This window comes from Nymphaea colorata, chromosome 10 (genome assembly GCF_008831285.2).
Source record: "Nymphaea colorata isolate Beijing-Zhang1983 chromosome 10, ASM883128v2, whole genome shotgun sequence".
NCBI classification, from domain to species: domain Eukaryota; kingdom Viridiplantae; phylum Streptophyta; class Magnoliopsida; order Nymphaeales; family Nymphaeaceae; genus Nymphaea; species Nymphaea colorata.
Genome location: NC_045147.1, coordinates 11,524,137 through 11,549,055, shown reverse-complemented (window position 1 = coordinate 11,549,055; position 24,919 = coordinate 11,524,137). Strand labels below are relative to the sequence as shown.

The following is a 24,919-nucleotide window of genomic DNA, read 5'->3' as shown; positions in this document are numbered from 1 at the left end:
ATTATCAAATACCAGAAAATGTTGGACAGAAGAATGGACACCTTGCCCATTACAAGCTTGAATTGTATAGATTCCAATTAACTGCATGTGTGATTGTGTATTCATCTAAATTCACTTGGTGGCAAACCCATTAAAGGTTTAACATTTGGGGTATCCCTCATCATAAAACAGTCAAAACAAGTACATCTGCGGCAGAACCACATGTGGGCATGTGTAGGCAATTGCCCGCACAATCTCATAAAATTTTCTTATTTGCATATCAGTGCTCTCAACTATTTACTCATTTATATAAGTTTGTGCCCTAAGGGTTTAAGGTTCTTTTAACTACTGCCCCTCAACCCAAAGTTCTAGTTCCGCCACTGCTTCAATGGGCCAAGGCAAGCTCATAATAACAAATAACAAGCCTTTCACTAGCCATTCTTAATGTGTTTATGTTCTGTTGACCAGAAAATAAGTAGCTTCAAGTGTCTTTTTGGAAAAAAAAAGGGAATTATAACTGCTAGCGGATGTTTCATTGGCGTGCACTTGTGGTTGGGTTTGAAGTAGGACTAGACAAGAGCTGTGTCAAGCTCGAACTTGATCGAGCTCCGGTATGATCTCGACTCAACTATACAACATCAAGTTTGAGCTTGACTCGCTTAACTTGTTTTTGTTAATTTAACATGTCCCGTTTTATTTAACTTGTTAACTACTTTAACTAATTCAATTATGAATGATCTAACAGAAATTCCAAAGAAAAAATTATGCATATTCTGCATCCAATCATCCCTAAAAGACAACTTAACAACATAAATATCTCATTCATGATACAGTTAAGTAGTGGAGTCAAACTGAGTTTAAACAAGTCGAGTTCTTACAACTCGAACTAGACTTGTTTAACATTTCAAACATAAAATTTAAACTCAAGCTCGATAAACGAACTCGAGCTCAAGTTTTTACGTATAGGTAGGAGACGAACTCGAGTTTTTACGTATAGGTAAGAGACGAACTCGAGTTGGCTCAACTTATTGTGCAGCCCTAGCGTGGAGTAGTCGCAAATACGGGACATGAAGATCACATCTCTAGAATGCCACAAATTGGTGGAGTGGCGAAACCAAATCCAGCCATTTGGTGTGGTTCCAAAGAATCAAACAAGGTCTTAAGTTCAAATTAAGGTGCCGACGGGGCTAAGTGCAAGATGGAAAGCTCCGTCCATTCATGTGGCCACTGATGGCATACAGACATGGTCCTGGTCCATGGTTCAACCCAAGGCCAGGCCATGATGATCGGTTTAATTTCGGTTTGCAGCCCGTGAGTGCGCTTGGACCATCTGCCACTAAGAACTTGAATTCAAACCCTTGTATCATTGTCGAGCCTCTAACTCCCCTCTTCTTCTATGTTCAAACCAGAGCAATGATGTCCCAAAGGCGGCCATAAAGGCAAAAATGGAGACCCAATGATGCCTTTGGGGCCCCATGAGGCATTAATATAATGCAGTGGACCATAGTATAGACTTTTCTCATGGACCATATGAGTTAGGCCTAAAGTTGTACCGGTGCAGTCTCCCGGCCTGCGGAACACGGCCATGTGTCGCGGCCGCAGTGGGTCATATGGGCCATGTTGGTCATGTTCCGAAATGATTCAGAGCAAGCAGTCCTACTTGGAATGTCACCTTGACTTGAGTCTCTCATGCTATTGTATTCCACAATAGTGGCTTTGCTTTTTCTAGCAAGCCCAAGCATGCCTGCTTTGTTTTTCTTTGTCTTGTTCCTCCAGCCGTGCGTTCTTTCGTTAGGAATTTGAGTTTGTAGTGGAAGAATGATTTCTTCAGTTGCTGCACGTAGTAAGTGTTCTTTCTTTTGTTATAAGATGCAAACATCCTTGAACGAGTTCACATGGATGACGGCTGAAAATATAAACATAGCCAGGAGAAAGGATGTTGATTGGAATATCTGCAAAATTTTCAAGAAATTTTAGGCGATACAATAATAATTAACCTTTGATATTAGAAAATGAATGGAATTGTATTAGATAATTGATAAAAGAGAACATTAGAGTACTGTTTCTTAATAAACATAGTTGATGTGGTGCCAGCAGAATGAGCTGATAAGTTCAGCAATTAAAATGGAGATTTAAAGAAAGATGTATAATATATACAATTAAGGAATATAAATTAAGATCAACCTGACAAATTGGCACCATTTATCGCACAATACGAGGCTTAATGCTAACTCATGATGCTCGCGGCTGTACACAAGCCAAAGCATGGTCAGCTCGATTCAACTCAAGCTCAATTCGATGGACTGAGTCCCTACTCTAAGGTTAGTTCAAGCTCAAGTCGATGGACTGAGTCCCTGCTCTAGGTCGACTCGTCGCTTACCATGTTGATCTCTTTCGTTGGGATTTAAGTTTAAAAATTACAAGAAAAAGAAAAGAAAAACTGGAATTAAACGAGCTTACTTGAGCTTAATCAACTTGAATTCGACTAGTTTATAAACTTAAGTTTCGAATTATGTTCGGGCTCAGCTCGGTCACAAACAAGTGAAGCAAAGATCAATCGAGAATTGACTCGATTAATTGTACAGCTCTACTCGCATGTCGACTTAAATGTGCGAGCCAACTTTCTGGATCGAGTCATGCATGCAAGAAGAGGAGCTCTTATGATCGCAACCAACACCTCCTGCAGGAACCGGACCCAGGAGGGTCGAGTTGGCGCGATCATGGTGGAGCCCATGGGGGATAAGCAGCATGATGAAGAGGGCCTGAGAACCAGCGAGGTTGGCCGTGACGTGGGGCTGACACGAAGAAGATGGGAAATTGGGTCCTCACAGGGATAAAGCCCAGCTACCAGCTGCTCTACCCTCATCATCATCATCATTGCACATGAAGAAAGCAAATTACCAATGGCCAAGGGCGCCCGATCAATCCTCCTCATGCACGGTCCCGAATGCAATAAGTGGCGAGCCCGGCTCTCGGTGCCAAGAAGGCCCAATTCTCGAAGCGCTGTAACATGGACTTGAGATCCATCAATGGCGGTCAGAACATGGTTTCAGTATAATTCGAATCTTAATTTAATGCTCTTCTGTTCATGTTACGTAATCTATTTACATTATTTCGTTGATGAGCGTTAGGAGCTCGTTTGGTTTTCGTTTGAACGGAAGATTTTTGACGAGAAAAAGGAGCGGTTGAAAGAAGAAAGGAGGAGGGAAAAGAATGGGCCCGGAGGGGAGTGAGAAGTCCGTCCGAATCATAATTCTCTGACCGCTGCAAAGAAAATCATGCAGAAGGGAGCGACGATCGATCCAATCCATGGGGGTGGGGGTAATGATGGCGGCTCTTGCCTTCAACCAATGCATTCATCATTGCGGATCTCTTCCTCATCTACGCCTCTCCCTTCTTCCGCTTCTTCGCTTTTATATTATAAATACATTGCCTTCTCCACCTTCTTCTTCTGTTCATTCAACTCCACCAAGCAGCCGGCACCGGAGGAAGCAGAATCATGCTGCAGACGTCGCCTGTTTGCCGGCCGAAACTCCGGCGACCCAAGGTCAAGGCCCACTTTGAGAGGTATTGGGAGTCGAATTCTGAGGACCCACTTCGACAATTATGTTAGTATTGGTCTTAAATTTTCTGGACTTGATTTGATTTGTGCAGGAGACGAAGGATGAGGAAGATGAGGGGAGGGAGGTGGGGGTTGCTGCTGCAACTGAGGAACGTGAGGCTGTTGGTGAGGAATAGGTGCATCATGGAGGAGAACGAGCGGCTGAGGCAGAAGGCTCTCCTCCTCAACCAGCAGAACCAGGCCTTGCTTTCTCTCCTCACCAATCTTAGATCCTCTCCAGCCTCCTCTCCCAAGCAGCCACTCTCCTGACTCTCTCTTTGTTTAGCTTAGCTTGTCTTATTCTAAGGAAGAATTATAATATTTTACTTTGCATGTCTTATGCCTGTTGGTCTTCCTGTTCGCATTTTTATTACCTGTTGGCTTCTCATCTCCACGTGCTTCTGTCTCTCTTCTCTCTCTCTTAGCATGTGCATGTGGTTGGCCGGAAAGCAAATGGTACTCTTGCCGAGAGCGCAGATTCCGCCGACGGGAGAGTCAGGATGAACTTGATCATGTTCGTCTGTAAATTTTAAATCAGAACACAAGTTTTTCTAGCAAATAGATGTGCTTCAAATGTTGAGAGGAGCTTAATGATATTTTGTTTTGTATTTGAATAAGAGTAGCATGAAGGTTCTTTTGAGAAAATAAATGGGTTTCCAAAACTTTTGAAAATCAGGGGAGCAATGAGACGTATGGAAAGGGAAGAACTTTAAATTATTCGATTATACGATAAAGTAGCGGATATCGTTATGTGGGGGCAACTGCCCATACGAATCAAAAGAAGCCCACATGTGGGCACAGACATGCTACTATGGTGGTTGCTCAATTAATTAAGATCAAAGTCACAGGAGTGTAGTCACTCTTCCCTTTTCTCTCTCCACTTGAGTTGCCCAACTATTAGTGGACTGACGAGAGGGAAAGGACAATCACGAGATTAGACAACTTGACAATGAAAAGCGAAATGATAAACAGCTTGAAGTGGAATGAAATTATTTGAGAGTCTCGTCCTTTTTCATGGCCGGCTGATGTCTGAATATATATATATATATAAAAGTGTCATAAGCATTTTATGTAAGTGTCTGATACATATACATATCTTATCCGATCAGACTAGATTTAGTTTTAAATAAATATTTTATATATAATATTTTTACATTTTGAAAGTGGCTAAATTTAGTTTAAAATTTGGATTTGGATTTAGATATGAACGTAATAATAAAATTTGGATTGTGAAATTAGATTTTAAATTCAGATTAATGAAGATATGACTTTTCTTTCTTTGTATTTAAATCTGAATACATGAATAACCGAAAAAGCAGATGTGGTTAAGTCAACTACAATATGCTCCATTGGCATTCATGCATATAATACTTGTTGTTTAATGAATCTACTCTAATTTTAAAACATATTCACAAAATGTTGTCACATTATTCCTAACACCTAACGGCCCTTTAAGATGGTTTGAGGAACAATAATAAATTATTTCACCAACCTACCTCAAGTATTTGCAGCAGATCCATATTACAATATGGTGAATAGTACTACATATATCTGTCTCAATCTTTTAGATATATTCATGAAATATTTTGTTGCGGTCTTCATTGTCAAACGCCCCTAACAAGCTACATTCAGTAGTCATGCTGCTTGTTTATTTACTAGCAACCAAGATTAAGTGGTCATACTTTGCTTGCACAACATATTTTGCATACATACTTAAATGGTACTCTTGCATTGAGTTAATGGTAATTGGTCGCAAATATAATCAGATATTGCACAAGGTTCTCTTGTTCCACTTGTTTTCTGGCTATATAGGAGAAAAAGTTTTATTGGTGGAGCATTAATGTCTTCCTCTTTGGTTTGAAAGCAACTTAAGTGACACTGATGTTCCAAACAAGTTTCTCTTATAATAAGAATCAAATTTAATGCTCAAGCATGTGAACTAGTACTATTAACTGTAGTGTAATGGACATGTGAACACTAAGAATACAAGATGCTCTGAGAGGCGTAGCGTAGCTGCTCATATTATCGGATTGGTGAAAGCTTACTACTCTTTTGAACTGTAAAATGTAGATGTGTGATACTCTAGTTGACATGTGTCCTGCTCCTAACATTCTAAGGCCCTAGAGACAAGGAGAAAAAGGAGAGGGGCTTGACCAATTTGGAGTGTCTTTTCCCACTAAGGATACAATATGTATTCAAATTGACGCCTCCTTAGCCGAAAAGATGAATCAACACGTAGGAACGGGGCAATTGAAAATGCACATGACAATTTATGAGCTCCTTCTTTTAATTTCAACATATCTACAACCTAGATTACATAAGCAATAGATTCATCCTAGCTAGAAGCAGGAACATAGAAAAAATGATGAAATCAGCTAAACTTCTTGTCTCTGTGTGTCATTCAACATTATATAAAATGAATCTTCATTTTTTTTCTCTTATGACAACTTGCATACAGAATTCTGTTAGGGAAATTGGTTAGGAAAATGACTTCATCTTTTTTGACTTTTTAGTTACTCTCCACCAAGATAAATTCACTTTAGAGAAAGAATAAGTTTTGACAAAAAAAAAACCTTAAATATTCATCCAAAGCAAATTATGTACTAATGTACAAATCAAGCTAAGAAAACACAATAAAGCAAATACTTTAAAAATCCTTTTATCAAGGAATAAAAACACCAAAAAAGAAAAGAAGTGTATATATATATATATATAAACAAAGAAAAAAAATCCTTTTTTTGTCCTTGTAGAAGGGGATCCACTTTTTACTAATTAGAAGCATTTTGGTTATTATACTGACAGTGCACAAAAAATTATACACTTAGTGGTGTATATAACCAGTTTTTTGGTGGACAGAGAGAGAGAGAGATCCTTTCAAGGAAAAAAACAAGTGGAAAATCAACTCCCAATAAAGGACTTCTTTTTCTTTCCTTCCATAGCCATCATCTCCACCTTAATAAATGGATCTTAAGGAGAGTATATAGTGCATGTGGTTTCAGAACCTTTGTTATAACTTGCACTGGCATTTTCATTTTGTAACATAACTTAGTTTTTACTTTATTGTGATGCCAAAGTTGGTTGCTTTCTAGACGAGACAAGACATGCCGGCAACAAAAACAAACGAAACATGCCATATATATATATATATATATATATATATCCAAAATTTGTGAATATTTGGTTTGAGAGAACAATTGTGAGAAAGAAAATTGAAAAAGAAAGAAGTGAGAATGGGCAAGTAAAAGAGTGGGAGAAAAGAAAATTTGAAAGCTAGTCTCAAAATGAGAATTAGTTGGATTCATTCCCCATGTCATAAGTGAAATGAATGGAGGAGAGCGAAAAAGAATTGAAAAATCCATCTATGATCTATTATGAACAAAAATTGTCTTTTAGAATATATCCATTTTGAGAAGCTCTAATTCATAAATGAGGTCCTACTGTCCAATTTATATATCAAAAGGAGATCAAACTTTGATGAATAAGTGTGATTTTATGGCTCTTATATTTTCAATAGATGTAAAAGCCTTGACCTTCACTTATAAAAATTGATGTATACATTTGTTTTTCATGATTTTTATGCTTTAATTAAATTTTTGACAGTTATTATGCATCTATATAATTGGATTTTAAAAAGCAACTTGAACCCAGCAGATTAGTGATGGAGCAAGGGAGTGAGAGAGAAGGAGTACTTTTTTTGTGCTTGGATTTGAGTTGTTAAGATAAGTTTATATGAAAACATTTAGAGGGCGTTTGACAAGAAGAAGGTTGTCTTCTTGGTACACATGATGTGCCTAAAAGACATATACATTCCAAGAATAGGGGCAGAGGTAGGATTTCATCTTTAGGGGGCCGAATAGATGCGCAACCAATAAATAAAAAGTATGAAAACTTTTAACTGGGGCCAACCCTATTTTATCAAAAAATTTGATTATTTAATACTTAAATGTTAGAACATTATGTCTTTGCTTCAGAAAATATATCAAGTGCTATTATGAACATTATTTTTAAGTTTGGCAATCAAATGGTAGACATAATTATACTGTGTTTCCTAGATCAAGAACATGGTGTTCTTAGTATCATGTTTGAGAACATGATGTTTAATGACGTGTTTTAAGAACATTTGTTTTTAAAAATGCAATGTTATGATGAAATGCCTTCCTAGGAAGCATATTTAAAAAAAAAAATCACCATATTCTAATTTACACCAGTTGGTTTATGAGACAAAGTGAAGTTAATTTTCATAACAGAATCAAGCCAGAATGAGAGAAAGTGCGGTTTGGCCTACCTCTATTTCCATCCCCAATTTGAGGATTAAGTTGAAGACATTTTTAAGTTAAAAGAAGAGTAAGCATCAAGATTGATTGACACTTAAAATCTGCCTCCAAATTTGGCCTTAGAATGCTTAAACTATGGAGTTAAACCCAATTTGAGAACTACCTTTGTTTTTTTGGTAAACTTTTTCATTGCAAACCAAATTTAGCACAAGGAACACCAGGTTCTTGACAAATCCAATTTGCTAAAATTTGATTCAAGAGTTAAAAAAAAAAAGTTATACATTTTATAATCAAATTTTGTCTCTTGCCATCCAAAAAAGTTCAACACCTGGATAAGGACCTACCTTACCTAACACTAACTTACTAAATGAGAACAAAAAAACCATAACTAGCTCAAGAAAACAAAAGTAAATTTGGTTGAGCCACTTGTTTGGGGGCAACTAGTAGTAGTACCATCCTTTTATTCATGTTCTTTCTGCTACTTGTATAGTTTCCAAATTACATGGAATGTAAACTGGTAGAATTTGGAATGTGCATCCGGCCATTTTGCATATATTGGATGTAGTTTCAACTTAACTTCTAACATATTTATCTATCCACAACTGTATAATTTGTGTATCTAATTAAACTTAACTGCGGGATCTTAAAAACAATTAGCATGAAAACTTGAGGAAAGGCTTAGGTGTAGCTCTTATGGTTTCCCCCTCCCCTTTTTTTGAGTGTTTGGCCACAAAGTATGTGATGATAGTGGGTAGATCTAGAAGAAGACTCCAATTTAGATCTGTTCTATCTGATTAAGAAATCAGAATAGATTCAGATTTAAGAAATGACATTTGATCTGATTTGGATTCGGGTTTGTATTTAAATAAATATCCAATTGGATTTGGGTTCATATTAGATATAGCTTTTACATAAATATTCTATAACTGATGTCCATAAATTTTGGAAGTTGTATCTTAACGCATCACAATGTAGTCTGGATTCAGGTTCAGTTGTTAATATAAAATTGGATTCACATTTGTGAATTCAAATTTGGAATTAATGTGGTATATATTTTTCTTCATTCACATTCAAACTCAAATTCTAATCCGTATATACATACGAACATCAAAAAAAGAAGACATGGCAAAAAAAAATATATCTTATTCCAATATGATCATTGACATCACTAATCAACATGCATGCATGCCAATCTCCCCATTATATGTAAAAAGTTAAGAAAGTTGAGGATATTGGATTTTAATTGAACCTCTACATGTGTTATTAATTGTCTTAAATATTGTTAATGGCACCTAATTCTGTAAATCTTCATTTGAAAACATTATGGTGGGTGAAACTGGTAAACCCAATGAAAGGGTTTCTCTCCCACTTTAGAAAGTGGTCTCTTTCAGGAAAAACAATTCTCATCTAACTTTGTTTGCTGGTAGCCTAGTTTCTTTTTTTTTTTAAGTTTAAGGGCGAGTGGTTCATTCCACCGCCCCTAAGAGAGGCCATTGCCCTCTCTATGCCCGCTCCTTTGGGTTTTTATAGAGCATGCTTCGGGACTTTTTACGATTCAGAGGTAGAGCGCATTGGGACGTGACAGTGATCACTTGAAGCTCGAACCTCAGTCCTTACAAGAGCCGGACCACTTTGCCACACAATACGCTACCACCCCTCTGGGTTTCTGGTATGTTGTTTATTAAGAAAAATCATTATTCCAAAATTTGGACAAATTATCGTTGTTTTAACTAGTTAACACCCTAAGCCAACTCCTAACATCAATATTGATGCTAAGAAAAGGCTTGAGAACTATAGTTACTAAATTGGAGCATGAAATTGAATCAAGCTGCCAATTTGGTGAAATGGCTGGTTTAGTGGTTTAACTCAATTACTTATGGAATTGGCAAGAAGCATTTGTCCAAATACATAATAATTTTTTTTAATATTTAAAAATTAATAATTTCTTAACGTACTTAAAAATGATAAAATAGTAATGCTGCATACTAAAAGCTTTGCATCCTTGTTTTCGCCGGCAATTAAAAATAGATTTGCCACTAACTTGATTTGATTTGTATGGAACAAACTTGAGACTTAAGGCTAGGCATCGGGCTGAGCTTCTTAAGGGTAGTTAGGACTCCGCTTGTTATGGGCCGGGCTTGAGCCGAGGTTCAACCTTCGATTTTATTAAAGCCCAGGCCTACCCTGGCCCATTACTTAATGGGCCATACCAAGTCAGGTCACTCACATGGGACAAGGATTTGAGAATTGTTGTTAGATATGCTATGGTTTGAGATGCATAATAGACCTGTTGTACTTTATTAAGGTAGCTAGATTCAATAAATAATTTAAGAATTAAATAATGATAGAAGAAAAATTTTCATTTAAAAATTAAAGAAAAAGTTTTTTTTTAATGACTTGAGTATGACTTGTTATATTTAAATTGAAATAGGCGGGTGTTGGACAGATTGTCCGAATAGCAACGGACCCAGCCCAGCCCAGCCCAGCCCAGCCCGTGGGTTGAGGGGTCGGCTCAGACCGAGCCTAGAGCTAAGGACGATTGTAGCTTTGGGTCACCAGGTCTGCCGGGGAACCGAAGAAGGAAGAGAAAATGGGGGTTTGACGGAGAGGCAACTTCCTCACCACCCAACAGAAATGAGGGCGAAGTATAAATGAGAAAAACCACAAGGAAAAGGAATTGAGAAAGAGAGAGATTTGCTTCTCCTTGTCTGCATGTGGGAAATATTTTACCGCCATCACGGAGCTCCCCTTTCACTCTTCCTTCTTCTTCTTGTTCTTGTTGAGCACGGCGACGGGAATCGACATCTCCTCTTCCGGTCTTTTCGTTCGAATTAATGTCTTCTGTGGGTCTCTCTAAGGTTCCAGTTGGTGCCCGCCGCCTCCACTAACTGCCTCCTCCCCACCTCTTTTATCCTCCTTTCACTCCCCTTCTTCTTCTTCTTCTTGGTGGTGGTTCCGGAGAGGGAGCGCCAGAGAGAGAGAGGGAGGGAGGGAGGGAGAGGATGGAGGGTCCTTTCAGAAGCGTTGAAGACGTCTTCAGGGATTACAGGAGCCGAAGGACTGGAATCGTCAAGGCTCTGACTACAGGTTTTCTCGTTTCTCCTTTTTGTTTTTCCTTATATTCTTTTATTGGCTTCTGGATGGGCCATTGATGATTGTGGGTCCGTCTTCTTCCTACGCGGTTGTGGTTTTTAATCGTCTGTCGTCGTCGTCTCCGGCTTCGGTCTTGGAGCGCCGGAGGACCCTTCCGCTTGTTGCTATCCTTCTTCTTCTTCTTCTTTCTTGATACTTTGTCCAACTTTGGTCTTCAACGTTAACCTTTTATTTTCTTGCTTTTCATTTAGATGTTCGTGACTTCTACCGGCAGTGCGATCCAGGTAAATGCGCTTCCCTTTCTTTTTCTTTATCTGATTTTTACATATTCCTCTCGGATTCTCTTATCTTTGTTGCACAATTATCTGATGCTTCGTCTCCGCTTGCTTTTGTTAATGCTGAAATGCTTGTTTTATCTGAATGTTTTGCTTATGTTGGTAAGCTCCTCTTTCTGTTTGGAAATTTTTGTCGTTGGAGGGTATGCACGTTCATTTCAAGGGTTTGGTCTGCTATTGGACTCCCGTTCTCATGATATTGAGGGCAAAATCCTTTCGATAGTTCGGTATCTTCATGCCACTCGTGTTTTTTTGGAGCAGTCCAAAACCTATGGACAGAACTCCTTTATCAGTTCCTGGTTCTTATGTATCATAGTAACTTTAACGCTTGTCATTTGCGTAATCTTTTCACTATTAACGCACTTCATTTGCTTATATCTTTCGACACCAGAGATTTTCTTCACTTGAATTCTCCTTAAGTGTTTTCTTTACTGTTTTTGTCTTATGTTTTCTTTACTTTTTTTTGTCTTACATGCGGTGACATTGCCATTGTCCCGGTGGTGGCATGTCCATTGCGATCTTCATGTTTAACAACGTCTACTTTGTTGAGAGTTTCATCTCTCTCATGTTTGCTGGATGCTTTGCTAGTTTGCTTGCTTCCCTTTTTGTTTTGATTTGCATGCTTATCAAAACTGCTTTGCCTCCTTCCCTGCTTGAATCTTAGCATTGTCAACTTATGTACTTTTTCATATATCTATGTGCTAGTCTTGAAGTGTGGAAAAACACAATGGCAATTTTTCTCCTTAAAGTTAGTTTTCAAATTGTAAATGCTAAGCAGCTAAAGCAAGTTCACATGAAACTTTTATGTTTGTAGCTAACTATTATTTTTTATGGATCACTTTCTTCATCACGTTGATCAGGAAAAATCTAAGTGGGTTGAAATCATGCATGATCTCTTCATTTTAACATATACTCGCATTGTTTGTTTGCTGATTTAAGCTAAATATGCTCATAAAATATTATATTAAATTGGCCATATTGGCTTTAAAGCAATGGGAGCTAATCCTCCTGATTCACATTATATTTGGTTAGTAGGTCAATCGGTTTGATTTTACAAACTCATCTATTCTAATCTGTGTATATCCACTATATTTACACATAAATGCTGTTGGTCTGATTCTTTCTTTTTTTTTTTTTTTTTTTTTTAAATTCTGGAGTCATGTACATTAAGTCAAATATACATGCAAGTAATGCTTAAAAGGGATAATTGACTTAGTTGTTATTCAAACTGAATTTTATCTGGAGTCACGACGTGAGTGATCATAACAGAAATTTGTTGGGTGATAGATGTGGAAATTTACATTGTTTTTCTTAAAAATTGTCTTCTATGAAATTCTCAAGAAATGGTTTTTCTTGGAAAGATAAGAGCAAAAAAGGACCTAAAGTCCTAAACATATATCTATTTTCTTTTCTACTCCCATTTATGAATTTTTATCATTTTTCCCTCTTTTCTCTGTTCTTCTTGCTTCTTGTTTCTTCATTTTTGTTTGTTAGAACTCTAAGAGATTAGTAAAACTTGAAATCTTTTGAACCTATATCATAAGCAATATACTGCACTAAGCTTGTGAAGCGAGTAGTCTCCAAGTGGTGCTTATTGAAGCATAAGTTTCAGGATAAAATGATAAAATATATATATTTATAAGAATATTAATTATCAATTTATGTATTAATAAGCTTTTAAGAAAGTTAATTTTTATCACATAATTGTAAAATTGGAGTCAGATGTTGGTTACTTTCGTGTATTAAAAAAAGTTATTAAAAAAAGTGCTTTTGCATTTGGCAAATAAAATGTATCACAAATGAAAATTGTTATTTTTTGCTTACTTCAATTAGGTCACATATCCATATACCATATAAGCAAAATTTTCTTTTGAAATGGTGAAATTTTTAATTGTACGGACATATCCTGCACTAAACTTAAAGAAAAGCACCGTGGCAGCTATAAACTAGTTTATTTTTTCCATAATCTTTATCATCTCTTATTAGAATATAAATATAAATATGTTATACTATACAATTTTTTCACATAGATATTACCAAACTACCTATAATGTGCACTTCATGTGCAAGGATACCAAGGTCACCGATAGATTGTTTGTTTTGTATCAAAGCTTATTACCTGATACACATGAAGTAGGTCAAAAGTGCCAATGCCAATAGTACAGAAGGATCAATTGCTTACAGATTTTTTTCTTAGGGTTTGGATTCTTTGGAAGTTAGGCATTAAACACTATTAAATAGGGAAAAGCACATGCTTATTGCTTACATATTCAGGTCGAAATATTTAATGTTTTCTTATAAAATTACTTTGAAAATTCAAACTTAAGCCTACTTATTATATTTATTGCCTGATAGACCAGGTTGCAAGCCAATTGCTGGGTGGCAGCTTTTGTTCGAGGGTCAATGGCCACAAAGAGAGAGAGAGAGAGAGAGAGAGAGAGAGAGAGCGCCAGTACCTGCAACAATGGCCTCTCTTGTGTAGAAGAGAGATTGAGGGTGTACAAAAGAGGATTAAAGAAATGAATTTTCTACTTTTTACTTTACATTACACATAGAGTAAAAAGAAAAGGCAGGCCCCTCAAAGCAATTAACAACTTTTTTTAAAAAGAAAGGTGGGTTTTGCCTGAAGCATGCACCTCATTTGTGAATCGTGCTACAGTGAGAAGCATGCGCCTCACCTTGGTGATGTGCACCCTTCAGGCACACAGCGCTTCACCCTTACGTCTTGAGGCATTTTGGGTGGAAAATGCCTTGAGGCACGCACTTCATAGTGTGAAGCGCACGCCTCTAACAACATTGCCTGATTCTATTACAGTTACCCATCGAAGAACCTCATTAACTTGTGATTGGTGTTGGCTTATAGGATTTTCTTGAGTCTTTTGAGATTAAATATCTTTCGTCATTGATTTTTTTTGCTACATACATTCACTTTTTTTTTCTTCTCGGCTACGAATTTGACTTGGTTCTAAAGTAAAATAGTCGAGGCTTTAGAATATTTAAAATATCATCCACAAGTACATCCTTTTCTAGTGTAATATTTAATGTGGATTTGTGTGGTAATCCGTTGTTTTCTAAGAGGGAGGTACGTTGAGATTGTCATTATATTTTATATTCTTATTAGTAGCTCTAAAATTTCTATTACAATTTCCAGATTTTAAATTGCAATTTTTTACTTGATGTTTGACACAACGATCAAAATCATGCTCTAAAGCTTGTGTACTGTGTTTATATTTTGTGAGTATTTTATGTCTTGAGACCCTTGGACCGTCTTTTTTGTTCCGTAACATGCTGCTCAATTCACTCATGTTACGTAGATTTGAGAAAGAGAAAAAAGTCAATTCTCATTAACCCTAATCCTCATATCAATAAGGATTAAGGGGCAGCAGGAAAAAAATACAAAAACAATCTGAGAAATAAAAATAAATTATTGGAGAAACCTCCTACAACTTAATGAGCTCTCACAATATAAACATATTTACCAAAAAGTTCGTCAATATCTTAACTCCCAACAAGTCATTTGTTGCATGTGTGTGATAGCCTGATGGGTAAATGGTTGAGCAGCCATGTGTTAGCTCTGCTAACAATATCATGTAAAACTTATGCACACACACTAGAAAGCCCAGCTTCCTTTACTTAGATGAAAACTTCATTACGTAGAGTAGTAAACCTCTTAAACTTAAATACAATATCATGTAATAACTTGGGGAAGCGTTTATTACAGTTAGGTTTTCCATCTGACCCGACTCATCTCACTAGGTGGTAGAACCTATCGTGTCCTAATGGCTAATGACCCTGGATCTTGGACTTGGGTCTGTCTCTAACAACTTATCCCACCTTCGAACTTCACCTTGTCCTCAAAGTGAGAACTCAAGGAACCTATTCTGAATTTCTGTAGCTGGCTCCCAAGTTGCTGGCAGATCATCATAGCTAGTCCACTCTATGATCCATTTGTTGTGACTTGATTCCCAAGTTTAGTATTGTGGGTGTTCAGTCTCCTATAGGTTTGCACGCCTGGGCCCTGTTGATGTCTCCAACGTCGGTGCTGTTGCAATCTGAGCTTTCAAAGGTGGCATAACACATGGCTTCAACTTGGACTCATGAAAGACTAGGTGAATCAGGCTCCTGGCTTATAATCGCAATTCATACGCTAGTGGACTAATCTTCTTTTTGATCTGGCTGTGGCCTACCCGTTATATTGTATCACCATCCTATTCCTTGCAGCAGCAAGCAAGGTGCTGTTTTAGGCTCTTAAGTACCTGATCCCTGCATGGAAGCTGAATGTCAATCTTCTCTTCTCTTGCTGTTCCCGGCTGATAGCATCGAGAGATTTGGAGGTGGCCTCTCCCATACACAGCTTCTAAAGTTGAGATTCTGGTAGAAGAGTGCTAGTGGGTATTATATGCAAATTTGGCCCATGATAAATAATCTGCCGATAGCTTTGGGCATTGGCCTGCGCAGCATCAAAGATAAGTCTCCAAGCTCTTGTTCACAATTCAGTTTGTCCATCCGATTGGGGATGATAGGATGTGCTCATCTACAACTTAGTATCCTGAAATCGAAAATATTCTTTCAAGAAAAGTGAGTCGCGGTCACTCACAATGGTTTGCGGCATTCTGTGGAGCTTCCCTACTTGATCCTGAAAAGCTTTTACTACAGGTTTTGCAGTTGAGCTAGTGGTAGGAAGTGCGTGTGCTTTGAGAGGCGATCTACCATTACTAAATTAATTGTCTTGCCACTCGATTTGGGGAGTCCCTCCATGAAATCCATGGAGATATCCTTCCATATCTGCTCCGGCATAGGTAGAGGCTGCAGCAAACCCGCAGGCTTTTGGGTCTCGTACTTGTTTCGCTGGCAAATGCTGCACTGTTTCACAGATTGCCTAACTGCCTTCTTCATTCCTGGCCAATAAAAACTGGTCCTCAACTGACGGTAGGTTACCTCCACACCTTCATGGCCGGCCTCTTTAGAATTATAAAAGTGCTTCAATAGAGTTTGTTCAGATGGTTAATGATTCTTCACTGAAGTATAAGGATCTGTCTACACATAACTGTAGCATTTTGTTGGATTATTGATCAGTTGTTCCTTGATTTTTCTCACATACGCTGCCTCTTGATGAGTTTGCTTGATCTGGTTCCATATCTCTGTCTGAACCTTCGATGCCACAACAGCAGTTCTGCTGGTTATCCACCTTGATGGGAAAGGCCATCAGCCACTGGGTTCTCCTTTCCTTTTCTGAATTGAAGTCGAAGCTCATCAGCTTGAAGATCCAATGCTGTAAAATGGGAGATAATGTCTCTTGTTGCAAGCAATATTTCAAACTATGGTGGTCGGTGGTCACTACAAACCTTCGCCCCATGAGATAGTGCTTCCATTTAAGAACAGCTAGCACAATGGCCATGACTTCACTTTCATATGCTGACTTTGCTTTGAATGCTGGCCCCATAGCTCTGCTGAAAAAGGCCACAGGATGCTGGTTTTGATGGACGATAGCACCCACTCCTAAATCTGACGTATCAGCTTCAACAATGAAGGGAATAGTAAAGTCGGGCATTCGAAGGACTGGTGCTGTTGTAATCGTCTGCTTCAGTCTGTCAAACGCTTGCTGTTCTACCACACCCCATTCGAATCTCTCCTTAGTGAGGGTTGTCAAAGGAGCAGCAAGGAGACCATAGTCCTGCATGAACTTCCTGTCATATCACGCGAGGCCAAGGAAAGATCTCATATCCTGGCTGCTTCCAGCTTCAATCTTCTCATCTTCCATTCTCACCACACCCTTGCTAATGATGTGCCCTAAATAAGCAACTTGAATAGTGCCAAATACACACTTAGACAATCTGGCCTTGAGATTATGCTACTACAGGTATTCAGCACTTGCCACAGGTGCTCAAAGTGTTCTTCTTCAGCTGCACTAAAAACTAAAATGTCGTCAAAGAACACTAATACAAACCTGCAGAGGAATGGTCTGAACACATCGTTCATGAGTGATTGGAAGGTGGCGGGGGCGTTCGTCAGTTTAAAGGGCATCACTTCAAATTCGTTATGACCATCGTGAGTGTGGAAGGCAGTCTTGGATACATCTTCCGCTGCTACTCTAACTTGATGACATCCAACCCTTAAATCGAGCTTGGAAAATTACTTAGCCCCATGCAGTTGGTCTATTAAATCCTCAATGACTGGGATAGGGTAGCGATTTCTTACTATGATGGCATTCAAAGCGTGATAATCAACACAGAATCTCCACCCTCCATCCTTTTCCTTGGTAAGCAAATGGGCTCTTGCTGGGCTGAGTGATACCATCAGCCAGCATTTCTTGGACTAGCTTTTCCAGCACTTCCCGTTGGTGCTAGCTGTACCTCTAGGGCCTCCGGGAGACTGTTTCACTTCCAGAACGCGACTCTATGCTGTGGGCACATGCTCAGGGAGGGGGGAGTCCCTTCACTGGTTCAAAAACCTCCTTGAACTCTAATAACATGCTTGACAACTTCTGCTGACAAACTCTGCTTGTTGCTCCAGCTCCCATCACCTGTTGGTCCTGCTCACATGTTAACAGCAGCATTAAGGGAGTCAATGCTCCTTTCAACAGCTTGGCCAAGGCTGTTGTTCTACGTTGGTCTTTCGAACTGTTGCGACAAGAGTTTTTTTTCTCTCCTCTCCCACCTTACAGAAATTCATTTTCATGCCAACGAAGTCCCAAACGACTTCTTCTAGGGTGCTTAGTCATTGGATTCCAAGGACTAAGTCCTCCCCTGCCATAGCCAATGTAAAGAGCTCAATAGGAAACTTGTGGCCTTGAATTTCGAGAAGTTCCTTGGTGCACTTCCTTTGGCATTTCAATGTACTACCATCCCCCAGGACTACGTCAAAGGTTGGTTGATTCTCCACTCAACGTCCTAGTGTCTTTGCTGATTTTTCACAAATTAAGTTGTGGGTGGGTCTGGTGTCCACCAGCACACTCACAGATCTCCCACACAATAAGTCTTCCATTCCATTAACTGGGGTACCTCGTCCCCTGCTAGTGCATGCAATGATATCTCAGGAGGTCCCTCTTCTTGTGCCTTTGCCAACACTTATGAGGTCTCTTCTTCTGTAGGTTCCAGGGGTTCATCTAGGGGATATTCCCCCTCATCTATCAGGTACATATGAAGCCTCATGTAGGTATGTCCCAAAGTCCACGGTTGATCACAGTGGAAACATATACCCCTTCTATGCTTGTCATAAGTTTGTTCAGGCATTTGGTGTCTGATCACTGGCCGATTCACTGGGCTTCCTCTGCGTTGCCGCGATCCCTGTTGGATATCCTCGAGGGTTTGCCATGCCTGCTAGCTGCGGGAAGAGGTCTGTCCGTGTGGACTGCCCATGTATGCCTCTATGATCTATCTGTAGTCCCCTCTCGTGATGCTAGATGAATTGCGATGCTTCTCTTCCACCATCCGAGCCAGCTGAAAACAGTCTGAAATATTGTGAGGCTTGGTGGCTTGGACCACTATATGAATCTCATCCTTGAGCCCTCCGATGAATGCTCCTATCAAGGCTTTTGCTGGCCATCCTCGAACCATATTATTAAGCTCCTCAAAGTTCTCTTGGTATTCCACGATCGTTCCCCTCTGTTTGATTTTAGATAACTCAACGTTATAGTGAAGGTATGTAGAGGGACCAAATCTCACCTTCATATCTTTTATGAGCCCCAACTAGTTTGGTTTTCTATGATGAGCCAACTGCCAGCGTACCAGTGGATAGCTTGTTCTTTCAGATGCATCACTGCCTGGCTTACTCTGTGCTCGTCGGCTATTCATTGACATTCAAAAAATTGCTCTGCTTTAAAAATCCAACTCAACAAGTCTTCCCCACTGAACCGGGGGAATTCCATTTTCACTGGCTTCCAACTCGACAACCCCCCGTCACTGCCTCGGCTGGACGATGTCACTGCCTCGGCTGGACGATGCAGCTGGCGTTCCTCCTGATGGAAAGTCTGTTTCAGTATGTTCAGTGTTATGAGAATTAAATGGCCTACCTTGTTGCAGGAGTTTTCTCATCATCGCTGAGAGCCGAGAGGGATTGCTGTTCAGTGAAGATGGATTGCAGTCTGGCATCAATCTCTTGGTGATGGCGCTCTACAAAATGTAGCCGACGGTTCACCGATTCCATCGATTCCTTGGTGCGAGCCCTGAGGTAGTCGATGGCATGCATCACTCCAGCTGCCATCGCTCTTTCCCCCATTCTGAACTCCGATACCGTTACCAGCTCTGCTAACAATATCACTTAAAACTTACGCACACACACTAGAAAGTCCAACTTCCTTTACTCAGATCAAAACTTCATTACGATTAGGGTAAACCTCTTAAGCTTAAATACAGTATCATGTAATAACCTGGGGAAGAGTTTATTACATTTAGGTTCTCCGCCCAACTCGACTCATCTCACTAGGAGATAGAACCTATTGTCCTAATGATTAAGGATCTTGGACTTGGGTCCGTCTCTAACACCATGCTACCACAACCCAGATATCTCAGCCTCTTGATGTATAGCTGCAATAGTTGTCATAAAAGTTTGGGTACATATATATATATATATATATATATATATATATATATATATAGTACAATAATTGCCCAGAAACATACTAAAATTAAAACAAAAACAGATTATAAGACACTCGATAGTCCAGAAAAGATTGAATCCTAGATCAATGTTGTAAAAAGTGTATTGTAAGCCGTATCGGTCTGACTTTAAGATACGCCGTATCGTAAAATATCGTAACGTATGGTAACCGTATCGCATTTAAAAAAATAAATTAAATAAAAATAAAAATAAAAATAAAAAATTCATAAAAAAACAGTAAAAAGCAAGAATAATATGTTCATCATCATCAAATATTCATAAATAGAAAATGATGAAAAGGAGTATTCGTTATTCCCTTCAGTATTCGTAAATGTTCTCATGTTTGGACCCAGTGTCAAATCCAATCTGATAAAAACCAGGCTTCAAGTGCTTCCACTAACGGTGAGGGTAAAAAAGCGAGAAAGACAGGGGAAAAAGCTTCACTCCCACACTACTTCACTCAGATATGCAAGAGAGAATGAGAAGGAGAGAGATGGTCGTCGGCTCCTGAAGCCTTCTGTTCCTCCTCTTCGTCTTCTTCTTGCCATCGCCATCTTCCCTTCTCATCGTCTCTTCATCCTCTCTCTCCCTCGACACAAATCAATGGAGGTGCACGTACTACGTGGCGAACGATCCCCTCGACATCCTCGGTACTCTCTCTTTTCTTTCTTCCTCTCTAACAATCGGGAATCTCTTTTCCCACCAATTTGTATGGAAAAATTGGAACTTCTGAGTTTTGATTAATTTCGATCGCCTCCATGTTTGCATTAATGTGGTGGTGGTGGTGGTGGGTGGCTGTGGCGGAGAAGTAGAGGGGGCATGTGGGTACGGGGATCTAGGGAAGAAAGGGTATGGGCTGAGCATGGTGACGCTGAGCAAAGCACTATTTGGAAAAGGGGAAGGGTGTGGCAGCAACCGTCTGTGAAAAACAGCCCGTATCATACGATACGGGGCGTATCACCCCGTATCATACGATATGGACCCTGTATCACACGATACGTGCGATACAAAGACGATACACCCCCCATTTACGATACGGGGGGTGTATCGTCGTAAGTTCCAAACGGTACAGTACGTATCATACGATACGGCCCTGTATCGTACGATACGTACAACACTGTCCTAGTCCCTAAGATGGTCAATCCTTTTAAAAAGGAAAACTCAATAGGAGGACAATTTAGCTCTCTATAGAGTTTGACCACATCCTTACTGTTGACTTGAGTTGGGTGCACACCTGCCGTGGATAAAAATGGGCCAGCACAGGCAGCTGGGATATGGCATCATTCTGTGTTATGTAGGCTGCGTTAGATTACTTGGCAGGCATCATAAGTGGCAAAGCAGCCTTGTTGACATAATCCACTAAAAAACCTATAGTTGCATCTACTGTGTAACAGTTATACTTGTGCTGAAATTCATTTTATTTTTGTTTTGCCTGTGATATGGCTTGCCATACTGATTGTCTCTTGTGGTTCTTTTGCAGAGAAGGAGAATTTGTGCTTATATGGATTTCCTAATGAATCTTGGGAAGTTAATCTCCCTTCAGAAGAAGTACCTCCAGAATTTCCTGAACCTGTGCTGGGAATCAACTTTTCTAGGGATGGCATGTTGGAAGAGGATTGGATTAAACTTGTGGCTGTTCATAGTGATTCATGGTTGATGGCCGTTGCTTTCTATTTTGGGATTCGTTCTGGGTTTGATAAGAATGACAGGTATGTGTTCTGCATATTCCTGGGTAATGATTTTATGGATGTAAGAAAGGGTGGAAAATTGTCCGAAATTTTTACCTAGTTCCAGATATCTGGCAGGGAATTTCTTCCTCTTCTTCCTGCAACTAGCATCCTGATAAAGTGTTAGCAATATTATTAAAGCTCTGCTGTATGCCACATTTTTACTTTTAAGTTTTAATGTATTACTTGTTTCTTTTAATGATATTTGCATTAATGTAGTTCCTGAAGTGATTGACATGCTTTATTCTTCACATTTTTTTATTTATCATCTACATTTGATTTTTTTTTTTAGAAAGTTTAACAATCGTACTTAGCCTTAGCAGCATATATTTTTCTCATCACTGATATTTTTCTCGTAGAGGTTTTCTTCGATCTTTCCTTCAAAAAGTGATTTCCTTGGAAAAGATTTAAAGTTTAAATGATACAATTATAAGCAGAATGCTATCAGATAATAGGTCTATGATTTTCTTGTAGAAATATAAAGAATACAAAAGTGTTGTTTCAAGATAAAAGGTGTTATTGAAATATCTATGTGAAATGTTATTTTACTATCACATTAATTGTGATATTTTGGTAATATGATGAGGTGTTTCTAAAATTTTGGTTATGTAAATTTGGACATGTTGGTGACCATGCATGGCATATTTTGTAAATTTGCTCAACGGTCATATTCTTATTTGGTTCTTTGACGCTCTCCATTGTCTAAGGAAGTTGGTTAAATTTACTGAAGGGAGATACCTTTCTGAAATTTTTTGAAATTGATATCGATGTAATGGATTTGGGCTCCACTTTCCTACATTAAATGCTAAACCAATTTATGTCAGTAAAAGAGCTTTAATATAAGGATTTGTTCTTGCTGTGCTGGTGTCTTGTTTGCATGACTATTATTGTCATACATATTGAAGGGTGTGCTCAATTTGTGGATAGCTTTCAATGTGTGAGGTGAGGAGCCTTTTTGATGTGGAGTGTTGCTGCTCACTCATATGTATTACTCTTTACTCTTTTTGCTTTGGCAACCTTTTGTAGCAGAAGCTACTAGTGGGTAGTTGTGTTCAATTTAATGATGAAAAATTTCAAAGATCTGATCAGAGATCCGAATATCATTAGTCCCTTTTATGGCCCTAACCTAGCATCCAAGGTTTGGAAGCATTTTGGAACTTGCATATATTAGACTGCAGAATGTCATACTGATGAAGATTGTGACAAGAAATATTCCATCAGGAAGGTAGATGATAAAGTTTCTAATATTCTGTTCTCTTCATGGTTCATCTGAAGATCAAGTTTTTGCTACAGCTGTTGTGCATGTTCATCTTTAGAACCTGAAGTATAAACATAGTTTTCATCAGACTCCAACTGTAGTTGAGTTTACCACTATCATTTGAGCCTATTGCATCTCTGATTCATCTCTGTGTAGCCTGGCTGTTTGGGCTCATAAGCAGAAGTTGCTTGATGCTTGAGGGCTCTAGAGGAGAAATGATTTTGGTTGCTTTCGTGATCTGCCACATGTTTTCCATGTTTGACTGCTGAAATGACTTGCAACAATTCACCACTTGTCAAAGTTAACGTTGCTGTGCAAGTACACAGCATCCATGGCAAACTTCGAACTTTTTCTTTTTCTTGTGCTAAGTCTCTTTGCCTTGTTAATTAAAAATGACCATCTTCTGAACAACTGTTTCTTCTATATGCGCTTTTGATTGCAGGAGGAGACTATTTAACATGATCAATAACCTTCCATCTGTTTATGAGGTGATTGTAGGGAAGAAAGAGCCACAAGAAGTGTCAAGTGTTACAAGCAACAGCAAGAGCAAGGTATGCAGGAAATTTTTGTTGTAACTGCTTGCTTGCAATTACAGTTTCTCTGTGGAATGACAGTTAAGTGGGTTACAGTCTCAAAGTATCGTAGGTACATGCATACATAATATGTATGTAGCGGTGGATTTGGGGATCCAATAACTTTTGTAAAGTTTACAGTGCGGGTTGCTATGGAGGGTGCCCTGCAGGGTCAAGATGAATAATTCGTGTGGTGTAGGGTGTGCACATGCACACAAGATGCCTGAAATTTCAATCCACAAATAGGTGCTATACGATATTTATTGATCTTCATTTTGGGACATTTTCTTTTACAAATCTAATATGGACAAGTACCAGATATATATGCAAAAAGCCAGGTTTCAGTGATAGTGTTTAATTTCTTTTATTTATATAACTGATTATAAGTGAAAAAAGTTACAGCTCCTTAAATTAAAAAATATGTATGCATCAGAAGGTGTACACTGTACAGTATGTTGCTTCCTTTCCTTTTGGATGGATAAGTTTTATCCATATGGTTAGATTTGCAAGTGCACCTGTAACCTGCAAGTTATTGAATTTCAAGCATCATTTTTTAGTGCATATTTCCTAATGGCTTCGATCAAAGAGCTACCTGTGTGTGTGTTGTGTGTATAGGCACAGTGGATTTTTATCATCAATGTCTAGCTTGTCGATTTCAGCTTTGTTACATTATAAATGCAGAGAGAGAGCACTGCAAAAGCATCGAGAGCACCAACACGAGTGGATCGGGATGATGAGGATGGTGAAGGAGAAGAAGAAGAAGAAGATGATGATGAAGATGAAGATGAGGATGATGATGAAGATGAACACAAGGATGCCCTTTGTGGTGCATGCGGCATGAATAATACTTCTGACCAGTTCTGGATCTGTTGTGATGTATGTGAGAGATGGTTTCATGGAAAGTGTGTGAGAATAACCCCTGCCAAGGCCCAGCATATCAAGCAGTATAAATGCCCCAGCTGCTCCAACAAAAAGTCTCGAGTGCAGTAGGCATTACATGATCCGTGTACCTTTTGATCCCTTCAATTGGAAAAAGTCCTCATTTTGTAACTTCCATCTCTTGGATTATCAGACCTTTTCTTATGCCTCTCTCTTTCTCTCTCTCTCTCTCTCTCTCTCTCTGTTCCAAAGGTTCATCGCTCATAACCTCTTCCAGTTTTTTCATGTTTTTTACAAGGTGAAGTGCAATGCAGCGGCCTCTTGCACTGCAGAATGCATTGATAAGCCAATTAGGCCGCAGTTTTCTGCTGGTAACATATGAACTTTCCTATTTATGGACATGTATACCTAGTGTAGTATGCCATGGGCATTCTTTCTCCATATGCTATTTCTGCTTATTGTCCCTACTGCCAGTTGCATGATACGACTTGGCTTAAATGCTGATTGGTATGGATATTGGAAGGTTTTTTCGCATTTTGAGGCTCCACATTGGTGCTTGACTGCCCCTTGCCCATAATATTGAAGGCTGCATGCCATTCTTAA

General features: G+C 39.0%; 2 protein-coding genes across 2 annotated transcripts; both read left to right on the top strand.

Moving 5' to 3' along the window:
* The first annotated feature begins 2,777 nt into the window (after positions 1–2,777).
* On the top strand, positions 2,778–3,920 carry LOC116262779 (protein LITTLE ZIPPER 1-like). The gene is made up of 2 exons (XM_031642273.2): positions 2,778–3,546; positions 3,634–3,920. Exons 1-2 carry the CDS (start codon positions 3,479–3,481, stop codon positions 3,848–3,850), a joined length of 285 nt encoding a protein of 94 aa, XP_031498133.1. The 5' UTR covers positions 2,778–3,478; the 3' UTR covers positions 3,851–3,920.
* A 6,602-nt stretch (positions 3,921–10,522) lies between these two features.
* Positions 10,523–24,757, top strand: LOC116262503 (PHD finger protein ALFIN-LIKE 4-like). Its single transcript, XM_031641945.2, has 5 exons — positions 10,523–10,941; positions 11,199–11,231; positions 21,361–21,589; positions 23,308–23,416; positions 24,119–24,757. Exons 1-5 carry the CDS (start codon positions 10,857–10,859, stop codon positions 24,425–24,427), a joined length of 765 nt encoding a protein of 254 aa, XP_031497805.1. The 5' UTR covers positions 10,523–10,856; the 3' UTR covers positions 24,428–24,757.
* The last annotated feature ends 162 nt before the right edge of the window (positions 24,758–24,919 follow it).